This window comes from Melospiza georgiana, chromosome 6, assembly GCF_028018845.1.
Source record: "Melospiza georgiana isolate bMelGeo1 chromosome 6, bMelGeo1.pri, whole genome shotgun sequence".
In the NCBI taxonomy this organism is placed as follows: Eukaryota; Metazoa; Chordata; class Aves; order Passeriformes; family Passerellidae; genus Melospiza; species Melospiza georgiana.
In genome coordinates this window covers 58,859,490-58,886,067 of record NC_080435.1, presented here as the reverse complement: position 1 = coordinate 58,886,067, position 26,578 = coordinate 58,859,490, and the positions used below count along the sequence as shown (strand labels likewise).

The 26,578-nt window shown below is 38.4% G+C and overlaps 1 protein-coding gene across 2 annotated transcripts; it reads left to right on the top strand.

Moving 5' to 3' along the window:
* Positions 1-1,036: 1,036 nt before the first annotated feature.
* Positions 1,037-21,627, top strand: PPM1A (protein phosphatase, Mg2+/Mn2+ dependent 1A). 2 transcript variants are annotated; one of them, XM_058027399.1, is made up of 5 exons: positions 1,037-1,888; positions 3,618-3,735; positions 8,687-8,795; positions 11,358-11,415; positions 13,747-21,627. In XM_058027399.1, the coding sequence occupies exons 1-5, from the start codon at positions 1,055-1,057 to the stop codon at positions 13,774-13,776; spliced, it is 1,149 nt and encodes a 382-aa protein (XP_057883382.1). In that variant the 5' UTR covers positions 1,037-1,054; the 3' UTR covers positions 13,777-21,627. The 2 variants fall into 2 exon arrangements, with proteins under 2 accessions (XP_057883382.1, XP_057883381.1); XM_058027398.1 differs by having other exon boundaries at positions 13,675-13,758.
* Positions 21,628-26,578: the final 4,951 nt, after the last annotated feature.

The window sequence follows — 26,578 nt, the reverse complement described above, 5'->3', positions numbered from 1 at the left end:
AGAAGGGTGGGTTGGATGGTTAGGGTGTGAAAACCATGAAGATAAACCAGTCAGTTTACACTGCCTGCAAATATCACTTATTCTCTTAAGCATGAATATTTGCTGCATCACATCCCAGTGAGGAGAGGGTGTGCAGTGTATGGGTCTGGCTTGAATCTTGATTCACACAAGAATATACAATAGATGTGATTTTATTTCCACCCAGATTTCCTCAGATTTGTCAGGGGCAGTTGTCTTTCAGTGAAGCATGAATACATGAGGGTTTTAAGTAAATCTGCAGCACAGACATCTGAGAAGCTGCTGCGTAATTTAACCGAAAATCTAAGGATGAGCTTTCACAAGATGGCTGAGCCAAACTAATGGCTTGCTGCTGCCTAAAGGGACAGCTGCTCTGTTCCTTCCCAGTCCTGCTGCTAGTTTATCCAGTGCTGCTTTTTCCTTTATGCAGACTCTGGCTTCCTCTTGGTCATTCTTATCATTTATCTGTTTTAAAAAAGCCAAATAACAACTGAACCCAAAAACCCCTGAAATCCCCATCTTAAAAAAAAAAAAAAAACCTAATCATTTTGCTTTCATTTTCCCATCACTACCAGAAAAGCAGTGTTAGCAGGAATTTGTGGCCAGCAGGTAGGGATCTAGGGAATGCCAGTGTCCTAGAAACATTGAACTCTTTCATGGCTCAGTAGTTGCAGGGAACAGCCATTCAGATGTGTGCCAGTTAACAAATCCTCTTTGAAACTCGTTGCATACAGTTCTATTAGAGGCTTTTGTCAGAGCCATGAATGACAGTGAACATGAATTTTTCAAGTAAAACAGCTGAAAATACAAAAATATGAAAAGTACAGTTCAGCTAGTAGTAGTGTCCTTGTTTAAATTAGATGAAAGCAATGCAAATTTAACTGGAGACACAGAAAATTCAACTTTACATCTGTGTACTTCAGGCATCTTACTTGTACCCTTATCTAACATCTTCCAGCAGGATTTTTAAGAAACATCTTAATAATCCTTTTTTTTTTTTTTTTTTTAATCTTTGTAGAACTGAAGGAAGGTCACCATGGGAGCATTTTTAGACAAGCCAAAGATGGAGAAGCATAACGCGCAGGGGCAGGGGAACGGGCTGCGCTACGGCCTGAGCAGCATGCAGGGCTGGCGCGTGGAAATGGAGGACGCGCACACGGCTGTGATCGGTTTGCCAAATGGACTCGATGGATGGTCGTTCTTTGCTGTCTATGATGGGCACGCTGGATCCCAGGTTGCCAAGTACTGCTGTGAGCATTTATTAGATCACATCACGAGCAACCAGGATTTTAAAGGGCCAGATGGGCCACCATCTGTGGAAAGTGTAAAGAGCGGCATCAGAACAGGTTTTCTGCAAATTGACGAACACATGAGAGTCATCTCTGAGAAGAAGCATGGCGCAGACAGAAGTGGGTCAACAGCTGTGGGTGTCATGATTTCTCCCCAACACACGTACTTCATCAACTGTGGAGACTCGAGAGGGTTGCTCTGTCGAAACAGGAAGGTTCACTTCTTCACACAGGATCACAAACCAAGCAACCCTCTGGAGAAGGAGCGTATCCAGAACGCAGGCGGCTCCGTCATGATTCAGCGTGTGAATGGCTCCCTTGCTGTTTCGAGGGCACTTGGGGACTTTGATTACAAATGTGTCCATGGGAAAGGTCCAACAGAACAGCTGGTCTCACCAGAGCCTGAAGTTTATGAAATTGAGAGATCAGAAGAAGATGATCAGTTCATCATCCTGGCGTGCGACGGTATCTGGGATGTTATGGGAAATGAAGAGCTGTGTGACTTTGTAAGATCCAGACTTGAAGTCACTGATGACCTTGAGAAAGTTTGCAATGAGATAGTTGACACCTGCTTGTACAAGGTAGCCAGACTTGAGAGAAGGAGTTTACTGTGCTTTCCCTATTAGAAGTTTATGAGCAAGCTAATAATAACTTTGCTTCCAGTCTATAAATATTCAATGGTTTATGGTAACATGACTTTGACAGTGATGACCATGTATCCTACAAAAGTGGTGATAGAGGGGGAATGAACACACAACAGAAACAATGTTTTTCTGGGTGGTTTTGGTTAATTAAGAGATTATAATCATGTACAGATACACTGTGATCAGTGGAAAACTATAAACTAATGGGAATTTATGGGCAAGCTAAAGACAATAACTGCCCTTTTTTGTTTCATAATGTACTTTACAAAACCTCAACTCTCAAGACTTAATCAGGCTAGAGAGTGTATTTCCCCTTCCTAATCTTCCCCTGCTTTCTTGGGCACATAGTATTAACATTACTGTCATATTTACATCAAGATAAATGCAGAATCAGTGAACCTTGACTTCATGTTTTGAAGACTTGGCTTCCTAAGTTAGTTTTTCTTTTGGTTTAATTACTGTATTTCTTACTCCCTGTTGTGTGATACAGCTCTGAAACCAGCTCTAGTAGATGGAGACTATTTGGGTTAACAAAACTATGTAACTTTGTGTGCATTAACTTCTACTTTGTGTTAATGAGCTGCAGTGTGATGCAGTTACTGAGTTTCATAAGCTTGATACTTATTTTGCAAAGGCAAATTTGCAATCATAAAGAAAAAAAGCCAACTTTTTTCTAGAGAAACAAGACAACATCCCTGCTCTTCCCACATGGCTAATAGTATCATTGTTTCCCATATGAAAATTTGGAATTGCTTTCCAACACCTTGGCAGATTGATAATGGTTACATTTTTGGTTACTATTTTTCTTTGAGAATCCTAAAAGCAAATACCAGGAAGGGAACAGTGGCTTGTGGATGCTGTAAGCTTTTAGGAGCCAACTGTCAGCACCTTCCCATGCCCATATACTGGTTTTTTTGCACACTGGCTTGTTCTTGATCTTGCTGACATCACTGGAGTTAATTAGTGTTAAAAGTTAAGCCTGTGGATGCATATTTGTAGGCCAAAGCAAAGGACTATTGTAAGTAAACCAAACACTTACTTTGCATAAGCAGAATGTGTTTGTATTTTTAAATATCCAAGTATTGAGGGTCCTTTATTTGGAGTATTAAATGTAAACATTTTTTGGAAGATCTCAGTACATTACAGCTGGTTTTCTAACAAATTCTGTCACTTGCAACTTTTCATGTTTTAAATGAAAAGATGAAGGAAAAACCTAATAGCTGTGATTTTTAGTGGAAGCACTGTCTGAATTTAGCACCTTCCTGATGAGTGCTTTTGAGCAGTCATGGTTTTGTTCACCCATTCAGCTGTTTTCCCAAAATGTTTGGATGGCACTTAAAACAAGATGGAACACAACTTTGTAATTATACATCACTCATTACTAATGTCAGTTTTTAAATGACAGTGGGGTGTCTGTAACTGCCTCCCTGTAGTCTTCAAACCATAAAAGTGGAAAAAACAATGACTGAAGAGTTGCACCAAATGAATGGGCCTGGAATTCTCTAAGGGGTACAGGGAGATGAATTCTAATCGTAGTATTATTCCACAATAGTCAAAACTGGATTCTGATACCATATGATTTGTGAATTTCTGTATTTAAAATGCTTTGATGTGTGTTTAGCCTGGTGTGTATACATTTCTCAAATCATGTTTTCTTTTCCACCAGGGAAGTCGAGACAACATGAGTGTGATATTGATCTGTTTTCCGAATGCACCAAAGGTATCACCAGAGGCGGTGAAAAGAGAGGCAGAGTTGGACAAGTACCTGGAAAGCAGAGTAGAAGGTGGATCATTTAAAAAAAAATAAGTAACTTTGTTTCTAAACAGACCCCTGGCCCCCTTCCCCTTCCAACAATTAAACCTTTAACACATACAGGCTTTTTAATAGACCTTCAAGTGCCATTGGCCATCCTGTGTACCTCTGAAAAAGGCACTCTATATATCCTGAAAAAGTTCTGCCAAGAAAGTGCAGCAGCCTGTAGCCCTGAAAATTATTCAGGATGGCAGAGAATTCATTTATGCCCAGTGTTCTTCCTGAGTCTGTTGACAGCACTAACTTCAGACCAGTGAATCCTGGTTCCTGTCACATGGAGTTAAAGAAAATAATCAAAATATCTTACAAAGTGTCTGTGAAGATGATAATTTGAGTGCCATTTATAGTTAAGTACAAATCAGTTAGCTGTAATATTTTATTATCCAATAATAGTATGGTTACAACTCAATTACTATAATCTTTAAGCACCTGCTTACATATTTACTTATTTGAAAGTATGTCAGAAATTTGTCAAAGCTAATCTTTAAGCATTTGTGACAAACAAAAGCTGGGAACTCATCTTGATAGTAACTTAAATTTTTTTCTTAAACTTTAAATCAAAACTGTGAGTCTGGGGCTTTTTGGATCACATAAAAATGATATTTGAAATCAAGTAGATTCAAATAATTTCTGATTAAAACTGCATTTATAGTGCCTTTTGATATTTAAAACCAACTACATCTTGGAGTTTGTTTCTGAAATCTAAGACATGCTGTATGCATTATTTGCATAGGTTCAGTCTATTTTTGAAGTGGACTCCTCTGTATGTTACAAGTCTAGTTATGTGTGTGTATCCTTCCAAGAACCCTTAATAGCACACAGGGCACGAGAGGCAGAGTTCTCCACAGCTGTGCCAGCAGTGGTCAGTAAGTTAGAGGAGTACATTATGCACTTTTTCCTCCTTAACTTGCATGATGGTAACACATTGCAGCTCCTGAAATTTCTCAGAGAACTTGCCTGCATGGGAATTTTGGGCTCAGCCAAATCCATGTGCAATTTTTACAGCACTTACAACCTGTGTAGGTGCTCCTGCAGAAAGCACCACGTTTTTCCAAGGTCTCACTTGCCAGCTCTCAGCAAACTGCATCTGTTCTGCCCCTGAACAAGTGCCCAGGCAGACATTTGTGTGTTTAATGCCCACACTTGCCTGAGAGGAGAGGAGAGGAGGGGTTGGTGCACAGTCAGTGCTGGTGTGAATGTCCCTGGCAGCGTGGCAGGAATGTCCCCGTGCAGTCCCACTGCAGGAGGGAGGTGCCAGCAGAGCAGGGAGCAGGTTTGCACCAGGAGGAGCTCACAGTGTGTGCCCACCCACAGATCTGCTGAGGAACAAGTGTGCTGTACATTCACACATTGATTCACAGCCTGCTAACTCTCCTGATCTGGCCAAGTGCTGCCTTCTTATCTTAGATATTGTGGCTGAGCTCAGACAAACCCATGACCTAGAATATGAAAATATGATGAAGCCAAGGCTGCATCTTCAGCTGGCCTCATCCTACCCCAGGAGTGTCACAGTGAGGAAAGCTGGCATTTTTGTATAGCTGCTTCATTTGGTAAAGGAACAGCCTAAACACTGGCCCTGCATGTGGTTATGGTACATACCAGGAATTTGGCTGCTGGTACTTTGCATTTATACAAATAGGAAATTTGCAGGAATGATCAAAGTGTGATAATTGCATAGAGGCAGAAGGATTCTGTATGTAGTTATAAAGCACTTTAATTTAATGGGATGGTGTCTGAACAACTTGAGGAAACACTGTACTTCCTCTCAAGGGTCTTTGCTTAAATTTTAGAGTTATCCTCAATCTTTTGTCTGTTGTTGCACAAAAAGATTATTTAAATGAATGAATATTTAGTAAACACTACTCAACCCAGCAGTGATTTGTATCAGCTGTTTGCAGAATTTGGCCTTTTAGGACTTATGCATGAGGAAAGTTGAAAGGCCTGAACCAAGGCAGAATTTCAAGAACAGAAGTTGATAAATTTAATTATATTTAATATATAATTAATTAATTAATGTGCCATTGCATTGTTTCTGAAGTAAGTGGATAATGCCTTATTGACTAGTAAGGTAGGACTGCTGCAGCATCTGAAACTTTATACACTACAGTGAATAATCTTGCTCTTATCTTAGGATATTATAAGAGTGACAGTGCTTAACTTTAAAAGCCTGATTTTGGGCTGAAGGAACTAAAAAATATAAAGAATACTTTTAGAATGATCTTACTAATCTGTAATATCAATTTAAATTTAAAATTCATTAAGATGGAAGCTTGGTTAAAATGCATATTACATATTTTTATGCACTTCAGTACTCAGTGAAGTCCAACAGGTAATGAGAGTCGATCCTTTCTAATGTGCATTTTTTTCTGGTTGTATTTTTATCCCCTTGGCCCAGAATTTACCTTTATACTGTTAAGAACTAGTGCAAATTTTAAGACTGAATAGGATTTAATAATGATGGTCATCTTGAATAAGGAGAGATGATTCAGATTTTAAAAAATGTAGAAACTTTTCTACTTACCATGTCACTTAAGACTCTCCTGATATGTTTGTGGTCCAGATTTGTAGCTGCAACAAAAAATGGAAGAAGCAGCAAGTGTGGAGAAGCATCCTTGTGCCATTACTTGCAATAAATCAATGTTACTCCTAAAGTATCATGTGAACTTCATGGTAGAAGTAATCAATCATTCCAAAATGTGTTGCTATTATTTGCACTAATATGTGTTATCAATGTGTTGACTCTAAAAAGAAACTTGTCTAAGCTTTTTTTTCTGTTCTCATTTTTTTTTACATAAAACCATTCCGTAATAGATATTCCCTGCAATATTTATACCTATGTAGAGATAAATAATTTTAAGTTAGCTGTTATATGTTCCTTCCCTGATTTTCACATAAACAAAGTTCTGGCTTTTTCTTAAACTTTGTATGGAATTCCCATTTTTGAATCCTTTATTTTAGGGTTGTAAGTACATTTTTCCAGTACTTGATGCCATGGAAATGTGTAGAAGGTTTAAAAGTAAATTAAAGACTGGGGGGAGGGTTAAAGGTGTATTGAAACAAGATAATTCCAATAAATTAAACACAGCTAGCAGACCGACTCCATTTGTTGTGTCTTCAGTGTTCATTCAGTCTGTATCTATAGTTTTATCAAAATATAAATGTATTCATTTAGTGGAGACTGTATGTTAAATGTACTGCAGTTACAGGTTGTGAAACTGTGTAGTATAGGTCAAGTATAAATTCCTTATTTTTGTACAGCAGAACTTTAGAACTAGCACAATGTAGCATATTCTAGATGTTCAAAATTGCACAATAAAGGAACTTGGCAAACCAAATCTGAGATCTTGGCTTCTTATTCAGATTTAAGATTTCATAGATTATTTCTTTGCTAAATGTAAGATGGTAAAATGAACTTTGGCTGTAGATTTTGAGGAAATGGCAAGTTTTTGAGGTGTCTCTGGTGTGCAGTGTCATGTATTTAAAATTTAAGTTTTGAAGGAAACAGCTTAAAGTTTTGTGCTGCAGAGTTTGATGCTGGTTGAGGACTAGGCAGTGTTTCCACTATACCTTGCAAATAATTTACACAGCCTGACTGCAAAACAGAGCTGATGGTTTTTGTAAACACACACAGCCCTGAAAAACCATTACATACACAAAAAGTAATTCACAATTGTTTTTTAGGTTTTGTTTTGACTAAAAAAGACTGGATACATGTTGGTTTTAAAAGCTTTCAATGTACCTTATCTCACAAATTATAAAATGGAAACTTGGTGTGTTCTTCTGGAATTTAGGGCAAAATCTGAATGCTTGAGTATTTTTCAAAAGTGGTACTGATGAATTCCAACTACTTTCAAAATGTGTAAATGCTTTATTAGCTGAAGAACAGTGTGCATGTACATACATGCATGTATAGATGTGCACATATGTACACATTGTTGTATGCATGTTGCAGCATTCACTTGGAGATGAAAAGCACCAGGTCTTAATAATTCACATGTTTTGCAACTTCTGAGAGCTCGTGTTTACAGAGAAATGAATGAGATGCATTTTAAAAAAATGTTCTTTAAATTTCATAAAATGCCTGTTTAAGGAATGACTCTTCATACTTCTTCTGGTATGATCTTGAATGTCTTGAATTCAAATAAAACTGTGTACTTTTGACTTGAGGAGAAAAGTGAAAAAAGCAAACACAAACCCAAAACAAACCAACCAGGCCTGAGAATAAACTTAAAGAATTAATGTCTTGGCAAATGTGGCTGTGGCTACAATACAGATTCTCTTCACCCAGAAGCTGGAGTGGATCAGCTTTAAGTTTCTGCCCTGAATTTAAATATCTCCTGAGTTGAGGATGAAACTGTCAATTAGATGTGATGTCCCTGGCTTTTAATTTATGTGTAATAGTCCTTAAAATATGCATGTTGCTGTAATGCAGTGAGGTACAAGTATTGGTTTATACACATACAGCCATGGGAATTACTTCTGACATGTCTAACCCTTTATTTCTTGGAAATACTCTGTTTTCTGTGATGGCAATAATATTTTATCTTGTGTTGCAGTGATAAAGCTGATGTTAATATCTGCCCTATGCCTTGGGAAGATATTACATCTTCTGTCTAATGTATAGCAGGAAAGCCATTAAAGATTTTTTCCCCACTGTTACTAGGTAGCTGTGTATTTCTAAAACCAAGTCAGCATGTGAACAGCAGTAAATCTGTGTCAAATCTGTTACAGATTTTTACTTACAGAACCAAAGTTAACAATTACCATGTTGAGTACGATCTGTCGCTTTAATTTAATTTTTTAATTTTATTTTTAATGTTAAGCTGCCTTTTTTTTTTTTTTTTTTTTATAAAACTGAGTGTTTCAATCTTTTGAAGTTAAATTTGGACTGCACTTACAAAAAAAGTACTTCTGATTCCCAGAGATCATAAAGAAGCAGGGTGAAGGAGTGCCAGACTTAGTCCACGTGATGCGTACGTTAGCAACTGAGAGCATCCCAAACCTCCCACCGGGAGGGGAGTTGGCAAGCAAGTGAGTTCACATCAGTGTACATGTGGGGGTTCATTTCAATCACTTTGGGACTGCAAGGCCACTCTTAAAAAAGTTGGGGGGCAGGGAGGGAGGAAGGGCACAGGACAAAAGGTGGTGATCTGTTCTCCAGTTTTTATTACTCAGTTGTTCTGGATGAAAAGGACAAGGCTAAGAGTGGAGTTGACTGTGAATCATTGCAAAAATTAAATGTCAAACTGTAGTTTTTGGGAAGGAATGAGGGGTTTTTAAGGGTGGCCTGAGTGTCTGTTTTTTTAATTTAACTGGGGTTTCTGGGGGGATGTTACATTTGAACATGTGAAAATAATGCCCTGACTTTAATGACTTGGGTTGAAGTGTTCTACACTTCAACAAGAAGTTATATGCATAAAATGTTTTGCTTGGCAGCTTTCTTTTCTTGTCTGTAGCCATGTTGTAATTGCTTAAAAATTTGCTTTTGTTCCTCTCTGCTTGTGACAAATCTGAAAGCCAGATAGAAATCTATCAAAAAAGAAAAGTGGGAAGTTAAATTTGTAGCTTTATATAGCTGACTTTGTCCCTGAAGGGTTCAGTGGTGATGCTCTGTGGTTTCTCAAATATTCAGTCTTTAAGGAAGCAATGTGCTCAGCTTGTTTGCACCCCAAACCAAGAGCTTTTTGATTCAAAAGATTCTTCATGAGCCTGTGCTGTGTTAAAAAGGATAGGGCACATGTGGTATAGAATATTTTTGACCTTTCAGAGTATGATGCTTGTATTGTTACACAAAACAGCAGGACTTCAGGCATGTAATTGAATAAATTATAAATTTAAAAATTGAACAAATTATGAAGGGATAAAATAATTAAATTATAAAGTGATAACTGTAAAGATGGCTTCTAGAAAACAATATTGTTCCTAGAGGAACTGTTTGACTAGGAGAAGAAGAGATGGCAATTTAAAGTATAATAGCATCTATTTAGGATGGGCTGCTGTACTGTTGAAGTATGAGTGAGTCAGTTACTCATGAAATGCAGCATACAAATTGATTTTTCTTCATCTCCTTTGGCTGGAAGTGGCATCATGGCTGTGAAGAAATGCTGAAGTGATGTGACTTCAGCAGGATTTTGTATCTCAGTGATGCTAGCTTGAATAGGGACTTAGAGAAATATTGATTTAATTGGATGTTTATGTAACTTAAAGCGCTGTTGCCAATTTGGAAGGAAAATAATGCTTTCCAAGAAACCTGCCTGTATTTAGAATCAAAGATACCTATTTCTTGAAAGATGTGGGAAACTTTCCAATCCATATGTGTAATGTACCCTGTGTGTAATTGCTTGATTTTATTGCTTTGAATCCAACCTCTTCTTTCATGCCCTATAACCATTCACTATGATGTTTATACATGGTAGTTCCTGACTCTTCAGTGTTGCAGGATGATTACAAAGCTTGTCATCTGCTTTTTTTCTTCTCTTGCACTCCTTTGTGATTGCTCTGCATGCATTCATCAGCAGTTTAAAGGTTGCTCTTTGAATTTTGCTTTGCACCACAATCTGCTACTTCATCTTACTTAGTTCTGCAGAAAGGGATCCAAAAGAAAGTTGCATTTAAAGTCCAATATGTAATTTCTGGTTTTTACTCCCCTCTTTCCTTCCTGTTCTCCCTTCAAAGTTTTTTCATTATATACTTCTAAAGGCATAGGCAGCTTCTTCCTTCAGCCCCACATTCAGTTGTGTTTTGTTTTTTGGGGTTTTTTTATTGCCTGTTTTCAAAGGGTTTTTAAACCCTCAGTTTTTCACCCTATGTTAAAAGAAATAAATAAAAATCATGTTGCTCATTTGCATGTTGATGGCAAATGTATTCATCTTTTATCAATTTATTTCTTATCAATTTTCTATCACTATTAGAAAAGTCAGGAATCCCAGAGATGAAGGTTAATTTCAAGCTATCTTAAATATGCTAAGTAGGGGCCTTTTTAAAAGGAGGTAACTGTAAAAATGCTTGAATAAATTTTTTTATATTTTTTTACCAGACAAAATTGAGTATTGGCCATGTCATTGTAGAAGAATATTGTTCTAGATCTATTTTTTTCATGTTTGCACATGGAAAGTACATTTTAGGGCATAACACCAACAAAAATGTACCTCAGAATGTAATTTTTGTGTGTCCAGAAAATAACACAACACTGTTCCCCTATGGAAATAATACATAATACATGCTTTAATACATGAGGCACTACTGCAGTGGTTTTTGGGCACAAATGACCAGGACATTCAGTGTCCACTGAGGTTTCTGCTGCCCTTTTTCAAAGGGAAGAGCTGACTGTCAGGTTGTGCTCTTCTCCTGCTGAACTCCAAAGGATATTCAGCCTTGTTTGTCTTAAGCCTAAAGGTTTTAAAGGATTTTTTGAAAAATCCTTTTATTTTTTTTTTTAAGGTTTTAAAGTGCTAACTTGGACTAAAAATGGTTCTGTGAATTTGGAATCTTCTAAAGTTTGCATTTAAATTAAAAATGGGAATTTGACTTGGGGAAAAAAATAAAAATACAAAAAATTAAAATCTTGTGGGTTTTTTGTTTTCTTTGCTCTAGACGGAGTGTGATTGAAGCTGTGTATAACAGACTGAACCCCTACAGGAATGATGATGCTGTAAGTATCTTCTCTCTTACATTCTCTTTCTCCTCACCCCAATTATTTGATCTGTTTTGTAAAGAAAGATATTACAAATTCCTGTTAAAGACCCTTTTCCCCCAAGAAAGGAGTAACACTGTTGTGCTTTTTGGACTGTGTTTTGTAATTGTTTTCTGCTGCCTTCTGCTGATCATCATCTCAAAACTCCAGTAGGGTTGATTCATTTGTCCTCTGGAATTTCATTATTTCAGCCCTGCTTGGGTTTCCAAGTGTTGCCAAATGGTGGAAAGAGTCGTGGGGAGCCTTTTTCCCCCTTCTTCATAGGACACATTTTTTCCTAAATATCAAGAAAAAAATGCTATATCTAAAGGTTAAATGGATGTGTTAAGAATACATTAGTTTACCAAATGGACTGTGTAAACACTTTTATTCTTTAAGCACAGAGCATCTTACAGCAAGCAAACACTTTGGGTTCTTACATGTCAGTGCTGAGAGAGACATAAATCCACCGTCAGGATGGGGGGAAGAAAAACCAAACAGTGAACATGAGCATGATTCCAGTGGCACTTTAATCACCAGAAACAACATTCTGTCACTGAAAATGCAATCTCTCATGGAGCAGTTAAACTGATCCTTTAACTATCAGCAGAAATTTCTTCCATGCTTGGATGTGACAGAAGTGAAATGCAGCCAGACATGAAGATTGTGCGTTGGCCTCACAACTGTGCACTAGTTTTATTTGGCAGCCCTCGTTCTATTTTGAGCATTAAAATTCCTAAATAGGGGCTGAAAGAGGATGCTTTACCTTCAAAATACATTCTGTAGTATGTTGCTGTTCTACAAATGTACAGTACACAAACTTTGTGATCATGTTGGCTACTGGGATACAGAAATTTGCATATGGAATAGTTGGCAAGCAGCTCCTGCGTTTTTACTCATGCTGCTTTTATTCTTCATTCTTGAAACAACCATTTTGCTTTCATCTAATTGCTCTCCTTTGCTACTTCTGGTCTTGAAGGAAAAGCTGGAGGTGGTACTTTTGCAAAGGGCAATTTCAGTTTGTGTTTTTTTAACTACACCTCCGTGCCAACTGTTCCTCTCTGGTTTGCAATGGATTCTGTATGCAAGATTGAATGAAGGGTGCAGAACTACAGTGCTAAGAAATTCTCATGTGTGGCATTGCTAGAGACTTAATTAGCCTCTCTCCTCTCCAAGGAGTCACTAAGGCAGTGCTTTTGGAGAAAAGTAATATTTCTACCTCCTGCAGCCTCAGTAATGATGGGGAGGTGTAGCTGTGGAAGCACCAGGATGAGCTGTTGTAAAAGCCCATCCTGCCCCTTAATTGCTTAAGGAAAAGGAGTAGATGATGCTGGAACCACCAAAGGTGGTGCACAAGAGCAGTTTGCTCTGATTCCTGTGCTGCTGCTTCAGCTCTGTTACTTCAGCTGCAGAGCTGTGGCCCCACTTGCTCTTGGTTAACCTGTGAGCCCACCTGATGAGGTGGAGAAAGCTGAATACAGAGCAAGGGAAAAGGAAACAGGCCTGACACAAAGGCAAATGCTTTAAAAAACACTTGGTAAAATTAAATACTAATTAAACCAGGAATTGGTTAAACATTTGTCAGGCTTGTGGTCGTTATACAAAATCTGCTGTTGCCTGTGGGCCTAAATGGAATGAATTTTTGGGACACTCAGGAATTGGATAAATTGAAATACCAAGTAGTGTGGCCATAGAATTATGATTGGGAGCACAGCATGTTTCTACTTTCAATATTTTTATTTTTGTTACATACATTTCTTTTTTTCCCCTTGCAGTTTTATTACCATCCAAAATTACAATTTCCTTCAGTTGCCTAAACTACACTTCTGTAACCTTAAATTAAAAGTGTTAAAATAGCTCTGAGTTATAACAGGGTGTCAGTTGATGTCTGTATCCTCCCATGCAACGAGGGAGGGCTGAGAAGACAAAAGATGATAATGGTGATAACACATGACATGAGCACATCCTGCTCTTTTCTCACACCTGTGAGCTGAGAGATTCCATTTTGTATCACTTCTAACTACTCAGGAAATAGCTAGAAAGGCTCTGGAAATGCTTTTGAGTTACATGCCCAGGATCTTGTTTTCAGGATTGATAAAACAGTCATATTTTGAAATTTCTTGATTCTGATGTTTTGTTAATTAAGAATATGTGGGGTTTAGATACTTTTTAAAAGCTGTTTCTGAAAGGGGAGAGAAAAGAGACTCCTGAAATGATTTAAGTCTTTACCCTTTTCAGTCTGGATTATCCAGAAACGGCCGCAAGAATGGGCACTCCAGACTTTAAAGGGTTCCTTCTTTTTTCTTTAAGGATTCTGCCTCAACTGATGATATGTGGTAAAACTGCTCATCTAGCTGTGGAGTTCACCTTTCATCCTGCAAATGAAAGTGCAGCCCAACCTCAGTGACCCTTCTTAACATCCATCCTCAACCTTAATTAAAGAAGGGAATATGATGTGTTGGTGAGAGTGACTACAGCAGTACAACATCTAGCCCAGGAACTGATCTTTTTTTGTAAAACAGACTTCTGTAAACGTGATTTCAAACCATAAATTCATGTTGTAAATCAGACTCCAGCAATTTATGTTGTATGATTTTGTTTTTGTAAAGTGCAATTGTCTTTGTACAAATGCTCATATTTAATTATGAACCGCTTTAAATCACTATAAAGGTTAGAAGAAATGTTTTGGCTTGTGTGATGCAACAATATATATCCCTTTTTAAAATCATGTTGTGGTTTTGGATTGCAAGGAGCAGCAGCCTAGCCAGCTAGGTGCTCAAGAGGTGCACAAAACTGTTAAAGATAACTTTTTTGGTTGATATGAAAGCTGAACTCATGGGCAACCTACCAGAAATTACAGTGTGTGAATTTCACTTGGCCATGGAAAAATAACTTAGGAGCAGTGCACATTCTTCAACAAACATACATCATTTTCTTGGATGCACTCCTGCTCTCACGTTGAGTCGAAGGGATTTGTGATTTTGAGTTCAGTGGGAGTTAAATCATGCCCTGTTAACAGTATCCTGTTCATACATGTACCAATCTTGAATTAGAACACCTTGGTTCTTTGCACCTCTTTTTTCATTAACCCTTACCTGAAACTACTAATCACTGAGCACGAAGACAACTTTCTACATAAAGTAGGAGTCTGCAGCATTTTTACAATCCTGATTGGCTGGGTCTGCTGCTGTTCCAAGAAAAATACTCTTGAATTCCATTTTATCAATAAAGCTTGATTTAACAAACAAGACATTTACCCATAAATGTGTAATTCCTTCTTTTCCTGCCTTTTAAAATGTCAGTGCCATTGTAAATGATATTTTACTTGTGGAAGAATATTTTTCTTAATTGGTAGCCCATTTTTAAAATGGGAAGGATTTTGATTCTTGCCCAAGACATAGCCATATGCTAGAGGATGATGTGGGATTAATCCGTTACCTTATTTTTTACAAATGTTAGTTTTTTCAGGCTTTTTGGTGTTGTTTTTTTTTTTTCTCCCCTCCCTACTGAAGATGTGCATTGGTTTGAATTTGCCTACTGTTTGATAAAAATACATTTGTCAAAGCCTGACAATCTTTAACATTTTATGGTGTGTGTTTTTAATTGACCCACTTACTTAGAATGAGAGACTAGTGGTTAAACAGTACTTGTGATTTGAGGTATAGCATGTTGACAATATTTAACTGTTTGTTGTTTAAAATTCTAATTTAAAATTTTATAAGAAAATAAACTAATTTGATTTAAGCTTAGCTTTCTCCCATTGAGCATACGAAAATTAAGTTTTCAAGTCAGTCGTGTTTGCAAAACTGCTGTTTTGTGCACCTTGTATTGTCTTTTTGGTTGAGAATATTGTATTTAATATGTAGTTTACTCATTTAGTAGGCAGATTCCTCAAAAGGAAAATCAGTAAAACAAGTAGATTGTAACATTTACTGCAGTTAAACAGAATCAGAACTTGGTGTATAATTACTTTTTGATAGGAAAATATAGTACAATGCATTTTGCTATATTTGTCTTTCCCTAACTTTGACACATACATATTTGTATATATAGCCTTAAAACTAATGCAGAGTTAGGGAACACTGAACAGTGAAAAAGTAACTTATAGTGTCTTGGAACTAAGTATAGTATATACCAGCAAACTTTTCTTTTATCCCTCTTGTCTCTGTGGGGTGCTTAAACGTAACTTCATTGTATTCAGTTTGTAATCTGTTCAAGCATGAATGAAGAAAACATAAGCACTATTTGTATTTATAAATTTATAGCAATTTTTGCTTAAAGAACCAGTTCCTTACCTACCTATGAATAAATGCTTAAAATGTCTAATTTTGTTGTAGAGTGCAAAACTATAATGATGTTAAGTTATAGCTTCACAGGCACCTAATTAACGAGCATATTTAATAATACATGGTGTATTAGTGCGAAAAGCTCAACTTAATTTAGGACTAGGCAGATAAAGTTCTGTCCTTTTTTTTTTTCTTAGAGACTAAAGTTTAGTTTTGGAAACTGCAAAACCTTGAACTGGACTGTGGAACCTTTGAGTTTTAAACTTTAAAAATCGGAAGCAAAACTGTGGTGTGAAAAGCCATACTTCAAACCATAATCACTTAAACTGTCTCAGTGACAAAGGAGATTTTTTGAAGCCTCTTCTGACGAGGTCTCCTGAAGGTTAGAAAGAAAATAATTCTGCTGTTGCTGCAGGTGATGTGAGTAGGTTTGAGGGTAGTGGCAGAAAGGCTGTTTCAGGCCTTTCTCTCTCTCGCCTACGTTCAGCGTTTTGATGAGCTCAGAGCACTGAACTGTGATGTATGCATAAACACTGCCATTTTAGATACAGACTTTGACTACAGAATAAACCAGTTAAGTATATAAAGCATCCTAGAAAAGAGGCAAGCTGTACTTTTTTCACTGCTCTGAAAAGAAAAAAGGCACTTTTGCACCTTTGTGCATCTCCTTCTTGCACCAGAAACTTTTTTTTTTTTAAATGCTAAAAACATTAGCACCTCAGGGGCAAGGCAGCAATTTTTATTTTGAAATATTGTGTGCTATTTATTTCCCTCTTGGAAAAAGATTCATGTGTGACAAAAATGAAAATTGTGTGATGTTAACAGATGTATTTTTAAATACATGTTCAAATAGGATGGTCCCGATTTGCTTGTTTTTAAAAGGAAATGACATTTGTAAAGCTACTTTGCTTCGTATGCCATGCAACTTTGTTTTCCTTCTACATTTGACAGCTTCACTGGCTACAGTTTCTGTGAGTTTTGTTATAGTCAGATTAAATGTTTGGCTGATCGTTCTGGGAGAATACCTGTAACTGCTTTATAGACAACTGTTCCAAATAATTCTCACTAATTCAGCATCGAAAATATGTTCAAGACAGAAGCTTCTAAAATGTGCTTTATACCAATGTTGGATGAACTAAATGCAGTGACATTAAGTAGGATCCTAGATTTGCAAGGCTTTGTAAATCCTTTGTATCCTTAGAGACCCCAGTACTCTGCTGGGGCAGGAACAGAGCCTGAGCCTTTCAGCTGGGCTTGCTCTCAGCTGGCCCAGGAGCAGCAGCACCAGCACCTGGAGGCACAGCCATCACTCAGTTAAACTGTGAGCTGGAGTCAGAACTGGAGAGAGGAATTTCATCAGCCTGTGGTTGAACTGCTGTGAGCTGTGGCAGGCGTAGGTTGTGTCAGAGGTGCCTGGTGAATGCTGAGCAGCAGATGAGTCATGGGAGCATTACCTTGAGAGTTCCTGCAGGTGCCAAAGCTGATCTTTTCAACATTTACTTGTAGCAAACTGACTTCAATGTCCATTACATTATTTATTGCAAAGCTGGTGCTGTCACTATATAGGTTTGTGTCTGAGCCATTTTGCTCACTTCAGGAGTTGGAAGCTTAAGATGATTTAACAAAATTAGGGATCAGTTTTTTCTTCAGTTGATTCCCTGATAAGAATCCCGCCTTAATTTTATACACTGGGATAGGAGACACTTCCTATTGCATTCCATTTTTAGTAGTTTATGGTCTAAGGATGTGGTTTCATGATCTTAGGCCAAGACTAAACCATTGCTCCTAGTTTGCCCCTGCTGCCTTTTTTTGTGCCAGTGCTTGTCCTTAAGTAGGTGTGCAGTTAGGGGAAAGAAAGAAGCTGTCCTCTTGAGCTGGGTAAATTGATAATCCAGCTGTGAGGTGCTGGTGCTAGGGAAAAATGGAGAGTGGGGAGACAGGACTGAGAGCAAAGGAATGCTTGCCCCACCCCTCCTGCCACGGTTTAGGAAACCACACCCAGATAAATGATGGCCTGTGTAGGGAGCATCTGGCCTTTGCAGATCTTTCCTCACTTAAGACAATATTTTTTTTTTACAAACATTTCTTTTCTTTAAACTGGAACCATCAAACTTTGGTCTGAATGTCTTGTGTGTGAGTTCTGTGCTGACAACCTTCCTCTGTGTTCACATTCTCTGCAAGTTTGGATCTCTATCCTGTAGGAGACAGCATGGCTGCCACAATTAGGTTAATTATATGGTTGTTACAGCTTTCCTTAGTTCAATGTACATCAGGATTTCATCATGGCAAGGTGTTCACCTCCATCTCTGCCTGCATCTTCTAGAACTGCTTTTGTGCACAGAAAACTTGGTGTGTTTCAGTTCTTGGTATTTAAACTTGGCTATGACTAAAAGAGGCTAACCTTGAGGAAAGCCAGTGCCCTTTTCCTCATCCTTTGGCAAATACAGTATTTGATACAAACCTGATGTACCTTGCACAGGTTCAGAGGCAGCAAAGCTGTAGAGCTACAGGGCTGTACCTGACATCCTTGTGTAGAAAATGAATTGTCACTTGGTGCCAAGCTTTACCAGCTATGAAAATGATGTCTCCTAGATAATGAGTGTGGCTCCTTGTTACTACAGCTACCTGTGTCTGAGGTGATCATAGCTGAGCCTTTATGGGCCAGTTCAGGCTCTAAACTCTCCATCTGACTGGGGAGGTTTTTGACTCTCTAAGTGGTGAAAAGAGGCTCCAGACATGAATTTCCAGGATGCTGTAGCACAAAAAAAAAAAAAAAAAAAAAAAAAAAGAATGTGATTCCTGCTATAAGCTGTAAGCAAGGAGCAGAATTTAAAAGTATCACTCTGTGGCTAAATAATTTTGACTGACCTGTCTGAAATACTGATCAGAGACTCTCTTTTGTGAGCTTTTTCTCTGGAGTGCTTGCACAGTCTGCAGCTTTCTGCAGACCCAGGTGTGCACATCTGAAGCACTCTGTGGCCTTATTTTGCTTAATAACATTGCTTTACAAATGAGGTAGCAGCCACCTGGGCTGTGGCACGTGTTCTCAGGAGGTCAGGAAGCTGTAGGAGAACTTGAAGCTTCTGTTTAGCATCATGGACCACTAAATGCATTCAAGTAGAAAAAATATAGACATGTTAAAAGTTGAGTTTACATTGTCTCCCATTGTTAATTTGTTTCTAGAAAAATGACAAGTGTTTCTACCATTTGCTTAATATGTGAAAAAAATGTCTGGAGCTTTAATCTCCTGATTGTGTCAGAGTTGTTGACTTGTAGTTACTTAGGCTTTGTGCATATTCCTCATTTTCTCTGTGTTTTTGTTAGGTGTTCCTTTTGAGTAGCAGTAATACAGATTTTTCTTTTCCCATCTCTTGTACACATTCTTCTAAAGTCTTTGCTTCCAGGCTAAGGGAACAGGAGTGATATTGATATTTTAGGAAAGTTGTTTTGGAAGAGGCTTGCTTTAAATGCAATGACCACAAAACCCCCCAACCTTTGCACCACAAAAGTTGGGAAAGTGGGCTTAACTTAAAAAATGCCTTTTATAAACCAAGAAAATCTAAAAGTGTCAAAACTTTGGGTTAGAAGTGGGGTGACAGGTCAGGTTTATAGAGTGGTTTATGCATAACCAGATTTTTAGATATAACTTGAACTAATTCCTGCCCAAGTACTTTCTAAAATATCACTAGGCACCTGCTTTCTTATTTTTTCTTTTTTATCCAAAATAAGAAGAATAACACCAATGATCCTCACTACTGTGTGACCAGCCATGTATCTGAGGGATGGGTGCTGTGTCAGGCACCATTTTCCTTCAGGAGCACAACATCAGCACTTCTCAGCTTGCTCAGTAACATTGAGGCAAAGCTGAAATTCCTTTTTTTTCCTTGAAGTGTTGGCTCTGAAGAGCTTGGTGGGAATCTGGGGCTTTTCCAGGTGGACAGGACTCCCCATGTGTGTTGTGAGGAGGCCTCCGGAGTTGAAGGAGCTGCCATTGTTATTTATTTTGAGAAATACCTTTAGGAATAATGAGAAAACAAACTGCAGGTCCTCAAACAATCAATACTTTTATTCTATTGATGTCTGTAGAGCAAGGTCCAGAGTTTCAATTCAGCTGTTACTGAATTCCAGCCACTCTGAGCAGTGCAAATACTGGGTGCCCAATTTCATGTTCACTGTTGGGATTTCAGGCTGGATCACAATATTTCTGTTCACACTGCAGGGGAAAATTAGAGTCAGATAGGCTTGGGAAAATCAGGCACAAACTTAACTTTACATGCTGCTGACATTCGTGGAGCTTTTGCTCACAACTTACAAATTCTGCACTTGTTGTTGGAGCCTTAACTATCCCACTTCTCTTGGAATGAAAAACAAATGTTATCTTTATTCAGTTTAGGTTTTGAAAAAGCTTTTCAAAGCCAAAGGGAAGACAGTGATGATGTAAAAGCAAAATGTTTGGTTAATCTGAGATAATTTCTTAATTCTTTAAACATCTAAGAATTTTTTCTTTTAAAACCTTAGAAGAGCACAGTTTAAGAGATTTGATCTTTGATGAAGTGCTTTTAGCTGCAGATCAGTGAAATCCAAAATGATGTATCCAGGATGGAAAGACAATGAGACCTTGAAAATGTAGGAATAAATGTGCTGAATTTACATTGAATTATATCCATGTCCAGTGATGGACTCCTGAAAGGTTGGATGATCTTTAAAGCTCTTCCAACCCAGAGACCATTCTATGAACCATTCTATGAAGGGATCTTTGATAGTGTTTATAGGGGAACTTTTTATTCTTGCTGAGTGATGCCAGACTGAGAATTTGGAATTTCCAGCCCCTTAAATTGGAAACTGGGCATTGCTCACCAGAGTCCCCAGTGCTGGGATGCTGTCACCCCACATTCCGTGGGTTAATGCCCTGCAGCCCATGGGAGTTGGGGTTTCCCAGCCTGGTTTTGCTGATGACCTTGGGCACCAAGAGTTAAATTGTATTTTTTAACCACATCTAACTCTTTGGTGCCAGGAATCCACTTTCTGGAGTAAGTGCTGAATTATGCAAATGTTCTTGGCAAATGGTGCTGGGTATTTCACTGCTCGGAAAACTCAATTACTCGTGACCAAGAGTTGGTAGGAGACAAAAGCTGAGGTTCTCCCAGCCAGGGAGTGCTGCATATCTGAAAAGTGTGAGCTTTGACTTCCAGGACCAGCTGTTTGATAAATCTTTATAAGCAGAGATTTTGGGTTCTAGCATCTGTCTTGTTCCTAAGACCACGTACAAACATGCTGAATTAGAGAGTTTTCACCTGTCTTCTCACAGAATTGACTCCACACCATAAGAGTCTCGTTTGTAGTGACATGCTGTGCCTGTCTTTTTAGAAAATTCATGACCTCTTTATATCTATTTTGTGGAAAGTGTAACTTTTTTCATTGATGACCTGTATAAATGTGTGTTACGAATGGAGAGATTTAAGCTTGAAAAGCATGTTTGCAGATTACACAGCTTCATTATGGAATTTATAAATTTAACAGAGTAATATACAAGAGCATAACTATTTTCCTTAAGTAGAATGTATAACAATATATAATAAATTATTCTCCACGTAGTTCACCCACTATTTACAGTTTTACACAATTCAAACTGTGTGTTTACAGAAAGTTCAATAAATGTATATTTTGTACTATGTACAGATTCCTGGTCCCAAAGAAAATGTGTGAACTTAGTTTCTAACTTAACTTTTGAGATTGTACTTTTTTTTTCTTTTTTTTTTCTTTTTTTTCTTTTTTTTGGTTTGGAATCAGTTGAACAAAACTGCGTTACGCCTGTCGATGGTGGAGGCTTGCATTGGAGTAAACGGGAATTGGAAATATTTCTAATCTACAAAAGTGATTCCACTAAATAAAACAGGCAATTACATTGTGTGTGTGTATTTGAGTGCTGCACAAACCATCCTCACATCTCTTTTATTGTCCCTGATTTACAGACTTTCCAGGCCTCCTTCAGTTTTCTGGCTCAAGCGAGTTAGATTAAAATGAAATACTGAGGGCTTATCGTGATCACTTTTTAGTTACAATTATTAAACTCCCTCCTTTTTGCTGTTTTTTCCCCTTTCATGTTGAAATTCCAAGATAAAGCTGCATGTGCTTGGCTCCAGCCCCAGCATTCCCCAGAGGCTGCCTGGTCTGGGGCTTCCAAGAGAACTAGAGATGGATTAGGATGCCCAACTTCTGGAATACTTTATCACACAGGAGCAAAATACATTTGTATCTTTTGCCCTGATTTGGATCCAGTACTGTAAAATAAAAGCTAGACCTTTGTATTATAATTTTAAGAATTTAAGGATGCTAAAGGCTAAAATAAATATGGTTTTAGCCTTTATGATTTGAAGGAAAAATGAGCCTGGATGTAACCAGCTCACATTTGTCATCTGTGGAAATCTTTATAGACAGAGCTGGAAGGATTCTGACATGGATTAAATGAATTCAATCTGGGGAGGGGACAGGAGGGGATTCTGCTGTCACCTGAGACCTGGAGCAAACTTGTCTATTAAAGGAACTTAAAGATTCAGCCCCATCCCTTTAAGGATTAAAACTCAGAACCACTGAATTGTCTAGCAAAAGAAAAGGGTATTTTCTGTGGATTAAAAAAATGGAATTGTTATGATAAAATTGACTATTAGCCTTGGTTCACATTAATGGAGCAGACATGGGAGACAAAATATATCCCTGTGTCTTCCAGCTCAGAGTGTATAAAAGGACTGGTTTATCCTATCTAACTGAAAGTATGCATTTTAATGTATTTTTCCTCAAAGCCAAAGAATAATATACCTCTGAATAGCATTGTTGGTTTGTTTAAATGGGTTTTTTTAATCCTGACATCTAATAATAAATTTGAATTCCATCCAAGCTGTTTAGAAAGAAATATTAGGCCAACTGCAGATGTTCATTGTGGCTGAATTTCATGAGGCTGCATTTATGTGAGCTAATTTTAAAAGAGGCAGAACCCTGAAGCCTGGTTAAGTCATTTCACTCATTTCAGTTTTAGTCTTCCTCAATTTTTAAGAATATAGGAGATTATTCTAACAACTTCTGAAGGAACAGAGGAGAATTAGGTAAAAACTAGAAAGAAGATCTTAAATTTACTGAAGGTTTGACTCAATCAGATTCTTTTCCAGTCCTCATGATTCTGTGATAGAAATAACTAAGACAATTATCCCTGCAAATACACATACCCAGGAGAGGCTCTGGGACATGTTCTTGGGTGAACATGGTGCTGGCACTCATTTGTGAGCTTGCAGGGCTGGATATAATATATACAATATAATATATAACATATGTAATAATATATATAATATATAAAATAAATATATATGTAATATAATGAGAATTCCTATACTGATTAAGTTAATTTGTACATACCAATTTTAGTGCAAATTTTCCTGTGTTTTTACTGGAAGTGGGAGAGTTTAAAATTATCTGTAGCCTTTCAAAGGTCCTACTTAGCCCCAGCTGTGGGAGAGATTTATTCTCTTTTCCCAATTAGCAGCTTTTTCTGGGGTACATGCTCTACTTTAAGAAAATGCTTACTACGGGTTTTTAATCCTATTAAACAGGACTGAAAACTTTGTGACCTACAACTTAGACTTGTCTGGAATGAAGGGTTTGCTGAACAGACATTTGAAGCAGGGCGTTTATTTGAACAGTAGAGCAGATATGAAGGAAATACAATTAGCTCTGTGTTTTCTTGTCTTTACCTCTGCTCCTCAGCAATAGAAGTGTTTGTGACACTGTCCAGTGTCCTGCTGATCTCTTTATAGGTTTCACCTTGCTGGAGCTGCACCATGGCTCTTCCCTGCTACTCTGAACAGAGACCAGAGTTTGTTCAGGCTCATGAGCACCAAGTGGAACCCATTGAGAACACTCACCTTCCTCTGAAATTTGACTCCTGTCCCATGCTATAAGAAGGGAGCAAAAACATTCAGGGTACATTACAAGCATGTAATAAAACATTTTTTAAAAAGGCTTTTAAGGAAACAAAACATTTTCTAGTCTGTTTTGAAAACAGCCTGTGGAGTTTCTGGGCCAAGAGGAATAGGATTATTTGAACAAACCTATCCTCCAAGTCTTTTGAGCTGTGGGGTTGTTTTTTCCCTGCATTTCCCTCTTACCCAAATTACCTTTACCAAAATGCCAGAAGCCTTTTGAAGTATTATTTTAGAAGAGTAATTTATTCTTCTGGTGATCATCCCTGTCAGAGCTACAGGAGGAGTCTTTACCTGAAGAATATGAAGTGGCACCGTCAGATTAAATCAGTCTTAATCCCGAGGATGTTTTAGCTCATGTTGTAAGTATCTGGAAGTTGCACTTCAGAGTGGTTTGTGGATCTTTGTATTTGCAGTTGTTATAAAGTTGTTTTTTTATTTGGGGGACTTTAATGCTCACGTACAGCTTTAGCAGACTGCATAGAACTGGAATAGGAGAGTAAGCGAAGTCACTCCTCCAGCTGGTTGTTGTTAACTCCCAGTAAAGAACTGGAGACTGGTCAGATGTCAGGAATCAGTTTCAGGGAGAAAATAAAAGCAAAGCAGAAGGCTGATTTAGAAGGCTATTAGTGATAGTAATATCAATGAAATGTGCAGCATGAATTAAAATAATGCAAATATTTAATTGCAGAAATGTATTAACTTAATGCTTCTACACTCTTAAAGCTCAGTATGGAAACTTTATTGATCTGTAAGGAAATATTGATAGGTGCCAGCCCTATGGGCCCTGTCTTGGGTATTAGACTGAGGGTCTCAGTTTGCCTGCACCCAAAAACCTCAGCCTGGGCATGAGTTCAGTGCCAGAATAAACCTGCCCCAGGCCACAGCCCAGCTTTTATTGTCAAATAGCCAATACTGAGCTTTCATATTAGCATTTGATAAGGGGTGTACTCTCCTTATCACCTGGTTTCTAGATAGACTGTGGCCTTTAGCCTGATTTTTATATTCCCTTTACCCAGGGATCAGCTGGGTCTTGTCCTGTGGCTGCCTCTTGCCCTGCATGCAGTGGAGCACATTCCTCTTGCCACCTCTGCTGTGCACCTGATCCCATTGATTTTTCTCCCTTGTCCATCTCTTTTGGGCCTGAAGCTGCCAGACTATTCTGTAAAAGTCTGAAAATCCCCTCAGTGGTGGGAACTGTGTCCCCTCTTGCATATTCTCTGCATTTTCTAGGAATAGAAATAGTTCTAGGAATAGTATCTGTGGTGATGTTTGCAGGAGTCCCAGGACAAGGGAAGAGAGAAGAACCTTGACTCCATGTTTCATAAGGGTGATATATTATATTATATTATATTATATTATATTATATTATATTATATTATATTATATTATATTATATTATATTATATTATATTATATTATATTATATTATATTATATTATATTATATTAAAATTATATATTAAAACTATACTAAAAGAACAGAAGAAAGGATTTCCTCAGAAGGCTGGGTAAGAATAGAATAGGATGGAATAATAACAAAAGCTTGTGTCTGACTAGAGAGTCTGAGACAGCTGGACTGTGACTGGCCATTAATTAGAAGCAACCAACATGAGACCAATCACAGATGCACCTGTTGCATTCCACAGTAGCAGATAACCACTGGTTACATTTTGTTCCTGAGGCCTTTCAGCTTCTCAGGAGAAAAAATCCTAACAAAAGGATTTTTCATAAAATATATCAGTGACAAGTACCATTCCCCAGGGCCCCAGCTGGCTGCACCCTCCCTCAGTGGCTGTGCAGAGTGATGAGGTTCTCCCCTGTTCTCTGCAGGCTGGACCCTCTCCCAGGCTTTGAGACACTGCCAAAAAGCCAAACTGAGTTTGCTGCAGGCAGGTAACTCACACACCATGGTGTGGGCACCCTCCCAGCCCTTCTGGGCAGCCTGTGCCCATTCCCAGTGGCTGCATCCCTGCAGCATGTGCTGAGCATCCATCCCCAGCTGGGGCCAGGCAGCTCCTCGCGTGCTCAGAGTAAAACCCCTCAGATGTTTGTGTGCCACGGAGCTCACAACTCATTTCCTCTGCTGCTTCTGCTGCTCTGGGGGATTTTCTGAGAGAAGAAAGAGAAACAACACAAGACACAGTTGCACGGTCTGTGTTAGCTGACGCAAAAAAGATTAATGGAGCTGCTTCTGACCCTTTTTTGATTTTTTTTTTTTTTCAATTTCAGTACTGCTTGACTTCAAAAGTTTTTTGCACAATTTCCTGGAAAATGTTTGTCTGGTGAACTGGTGCTGTTGTATCATGTTCTCAGTGTTTGAAGAGTGTGTGGTTTTAAGTGATGTAATCCCTGTGCTCCAGTTTACGAGTTCTGTGGAAGCAATGCTCTCCAACCTGAGTCTCAATTCATTGGATCATAGAATCATTTGCATTGGAAAAGATCTCTAAGACCATCAAGTCCAGCTGTAACCCAGCACTGCCAAGGCTACCACTAACCCATGTCCCCAAGTGCCTCATTCCCACATCTTTTAAACACCCCCAGTGCTGGTGACTCCATCACTTCCCTGGCAGCCTGTGCCCGTGCTTGACAACCCTTCTGATGAAATTTTTCCCTAAAACCCAATCTAAATCTCACCTGGCACAACTTGAGGCCATTTCCTCCTGTCCTGTCCCTTCTTCCCTGGGAACAGAGCCTGACCCCACCTGGCTGCTCCACCCTCCTGTCAGGAGTTGTGCAGAGCCAGAAGGTCCCTCCTGAGCCTCCTTTTCTCCAGTCTGAGCCCCCCCAGCTCCCTCAGCTGCTCCTCATCAGATTTGTGTTCCAGACCCTTCCCCAGCTCTGTTGCCCATCCCTCAACGTCTTTCTTGTCCTGAGGGGCCCAAAA

Excerpts from the sequence above, each read along its gene's own strand:
- PPM1A (XM_058027398.1), top strand. The coding sequence starts at position 1,055 with ATGGGAGCATTTTTAGACAAGCCAAAGATGGAGAAGCATAACGCGCAG. Across the intron at positions 3,736-8,686 it reads CCTGGAAAGCAGAGTAGAAG|AGATCATAAAGAAGCAGGGT; the intron begins GTGGATCATTTA and ends TCTGATTCCCAG. Across the intron at positions 11,416-13,674 it reads CCTACAGGAATGATGATGCT|TCTGGATTATCCAGAAACGG; the intron begins GTAAGTATCTTC and ends TACCCTTTTCAG.